General features: G+C 37.5%; 3 protein-coding genes across 3 annotated transcripts; 1 reads left to right on the forward strand and 2 right to left on the reverse strand.

Annotated features, from left to right (window-relative positions):
• Nucleotides 1-246: 246 nt before the first annotated feature.
• On the forward strand, nucleotides 247-546 carry VCUG_01888 (uncharacterized protein; the record flags this gene model as incomplete). The annotated part of the gene is made up of 1 exon (XM_008076709.1): nucleotides 247-546. The coding sequence occupies one exon, from the start codon at nucleotides 247-249 to the stop codon at nucleotides 544-546; it is 300 nt and encodes a 99-aa protein (XP_008074900.1).
• Nucleotides 547-1947: 1401 nt separating this feature from the next.
• Nucleotides 1948-2436, reverse strand: VCUG_01889 (uncharacterized protein; the record flags this gene model as incomplete). Its single annotated transcript, XM_008076710.1, has 1 exon — nucleotides 1948-2436. One exon carries the CDS (start codon nucleotides 2434-2436, stop codon nucleotides 1948-1950), a length of 489 nt encoding a protein of 162 aa, XP_008074901.1.
• A 213-nt stretch (nucleotides 2437-2649) lies between these two features.
• On the reverse strand, nucleotides 2650-3272 carry VCUG_01890 (uncharacterized protein; the record flags this gene model as incomplete). Its single annotated transcript, XM_008076711.1, has 1 exon — nucleotides 2650-3272. A coding segment is annotated over one exon (597 nt), but the record flags the coding sequence as incomplete, so codon positions are not given.
• Between the last annotated feature and the right edge of the window lies 1 nt (nucleotide 3273).

The raw sequence follows: 3273 nt of genomic DNA on the forward strand, positions 1-3273 counted from the left end.
AGTTGGCTGTTTTTATGAACACCACCACGTCTAATCAAAGTGCATGAAATAAATAACATATCTGCATTTTTAACTTTTGTTTGATGTCCTCAACATTGTAACAAATTACAATGGCATTCACAGTATATTTAGATGATTTACCAGAAAAAGAATGAAATACAAAGAAATGGATGTAAAAGTGAGTTTTTGGTCAATGTAACAGAACATAACATCACAATCAAATTGACGTTTTTGTGAACATTTTATATGTTCTTATCATCGACTAACGTTTATTTTGTAAGAAATAAAACTATAAATAAGTTGAAAAATCGATACCCCATGCATCCAGATTTTGACAATACGCCGACTGAAAAGTTTTTGGTGCAAAAAACACAATTGTTAAATCCTGGTGGTTTTGTCTGTGCTGTAGATGATCAGCTGATTGTCTACCGCGGCAAAGCTTTATTTATTGATCGGACCTATGAGAGTCTGCAAAATGTTCCTGTGCTCCGTGCACAGTTCTTAAAAAAGCACTTCGGTATTGTGCATATTCTAAAAAAAGTATAAAACCAAAAAAATAGTGCAAACTGTAGTAAAAAATAATCAGACAATATCTCTACACCAACATTCCATATCACTATGTGTACCAGAACAGCCGATGGGTATTGCGACAGCGGGGTGATGACAAAGTCATTACAAGATTGTATGCGGTCAATCCAGAGGAAAAGGAGAGATTCTATCTGAGAATGCTCTTGCTCAATGTGAGAGGTGCCACGTCATTCGACGACTTAAGAAGTGCCAACAATGTTGTATATGGCACATTCGAGGAAGCAGCAAGGGCAAGAATCTTCTGTAGGATGACAGTGAATGGAAGAACGTGCTGAGCGAAGCTGCAATGACAGAGACATCTGACCACATCAGAAAGCTGTTCGCATACATCTGTGTGTTCAACGGACCGCAGGATGCACTTGGGCTGTTCAACGAGCATGTTGACGATATGTGCGATGACATCGTTAACGAGATATATGGTGATATTGCCAACATGGCTGACAGCGAAGATCTGACGAACAGAACTATACTCACAACGAACAACGATGCTGCAAAGGAAATCAATGACAGGGTCCTTGACTTGATGATTGGCAACGAAGTAACATACACGAGTGCAGACTCTATTGTCACAGAGGACAACGATGTTGTTGCGAACTATCCGTTAGAGTTCCTCAACAAGCAGCAGCCTTCAGGAATGCCACCGCACAAGTTAGTTCTAAAAAGAGGTGCGTTGATAATGCTATTGCGCAACCTTGATCCAGCCAATAGCCTGCTCAATGGCACACGCCTGGTGGTTGATGAGCTCCACACAAACTTCATCATAGCTACTATTGTAACCGGATCCAGGAAGGGTAGCAGGGCAGTCATACTAAGGGATCGACATGGCACCGAGCGAGACACAGCTGCCATTCATACTCAAGAGAAGACAGTTTCCGGTTCTTCTTTCGTTTGCGATGACAATCCACAAGTTACAGGGCCAGTCATTTGACAAGGTAGGTGTTTATCTGCACAGCTCTGTCTTTGTGCATGGTCAGTTGTATGTAGCTTTGTCGAGAGTGCGCTATGCAAACGGTCTAAGAGTGTATGTTGCTGACAATGGAGACCAAGGAAAGTATGAGAATGGTAAAGTATACACAAGAAATGTTGTGTATGATGAGCTAATGCAATGAATGAAAGTGATTTATTGATTTTGTAACTATACAACAATTAATAGAAAAGAATGACCTGATGTTTTAGTCACATTCAAAAGCGCTATTTTGGTATACTATCCATTCATGCACCCGTTTTTGAAAAACGGGATAGAACAACTAATTTAAATGCATTACTAATTGAATAAAATCTGAAATATATAAAATTTTTATACAGCAACAATATATTTATTCATTAATTTTATCTGTCCTCACACCTGCGTGTATTACATCAAATAAACGGCTTGTCTTCACAACTTTTCAGTTCCTTCACATACCACTCCTTTAGCATTGCTATAAACCCTTCGTCGTCAATTTCTTTTCTATATATGTTATCGAAATAATACTTGGCTAGATCAATGTTTAAATAGCATAACGAATATACAAACACGTCTGTCTCTACTTTATTGTATTTTAAGTGATCAAATATGCCATTAGCGAACAAAATGTTCTGTAATTGATTCATGAGCATGCAAGTTTTACCCAACAGGACGAGTATACTGTCATAGAGCAAATCGTCCAATAATAAATGTATTAGATTTGGATATACTTTTTGCATGTCTGGATCACGAAGCAAATTGCGGTCTGAAAGAATATCTGTCATCCGGGCTATTATTCCTAGTTTCTCGTTCAGGTCATAGCTAGAATCGCTTAGAGTTTTGATACTTTGTATGATATATTCCTTGTTGATATACTTTATGAATGCCAATGAATAGGTCATGTGAAGAAGGGATATGATGATGAATGATAGATCATGTACTGATTCTTATGCTTATAATGGCAGTAACCTTTCATAATATTGCAACGGAGCAAAATGCATACGAGTTAATGATAGTGTAATGTGAGGTTTATTTGTTAAAAACAATAAAGTTGGAATGCCAATTTGGCAATAAACAAATGCTAACAGACCATATTAACACCATAGTTGTAAAAAGATCGTACATAATTTGTTGATCATGTTTATTTTTTCTTGTAAACATCCTCCTTGATACTCTCCACACAACACTCTTCGAATTTTATCTCATCTGTGTGAACAATTAGATATCCGTTAAAAAACACCACATCATTCACGTAGTTGCCTATAACAACGCTATTACAGTATTTCTCGTCCTTTATCATAATCAGTGCATCTCTCAATGCTATTATTAAGCAGTCATCGTTCAATATTATCTTGTGAATGCGTTTCTTCTTAAATTTTGTGATAAAAGTATTACCGTTATAAAGAAATGCACATTTCTTCGCGTTTTTAACAACAAACGTGCCTGCACTAAGGGATAAAGGCACAGATGTTTTATCTTTCGCGAACGTTGATCCGAATTGGTGGTTTATCTGGTTGAATGCTCCATCAATGCCGCAATACCCGCTAGAAGAGGCGTAAACATCGTTATTTGTGCTAGTGGCTTTTTTATCAGTACTCCTAAAGATGGCATCATGTGCTATATGATCATCGACATCGGCAATCTTATCATTAACGTGGCACCGTTCCCATCTATCCTGCTCAATTTGGTCAGTTTTATTACTTTCTGAAGTACTGGGTATAACACAATCAATACCCACG

This window comes from Vavraia culicis, assembly GCF_000192795.1.
Source record: "Vavraia culicis subsp. floridensis unplaced genomic scaffold supercont1.35, whole genome shotgun sequence".
NCBI classification, from domain to species: domain Eukaryota; kingdom Fungi; phylum Microsporidia; family Pleistophoridae; genus Vavraia; species Vavraia culicis.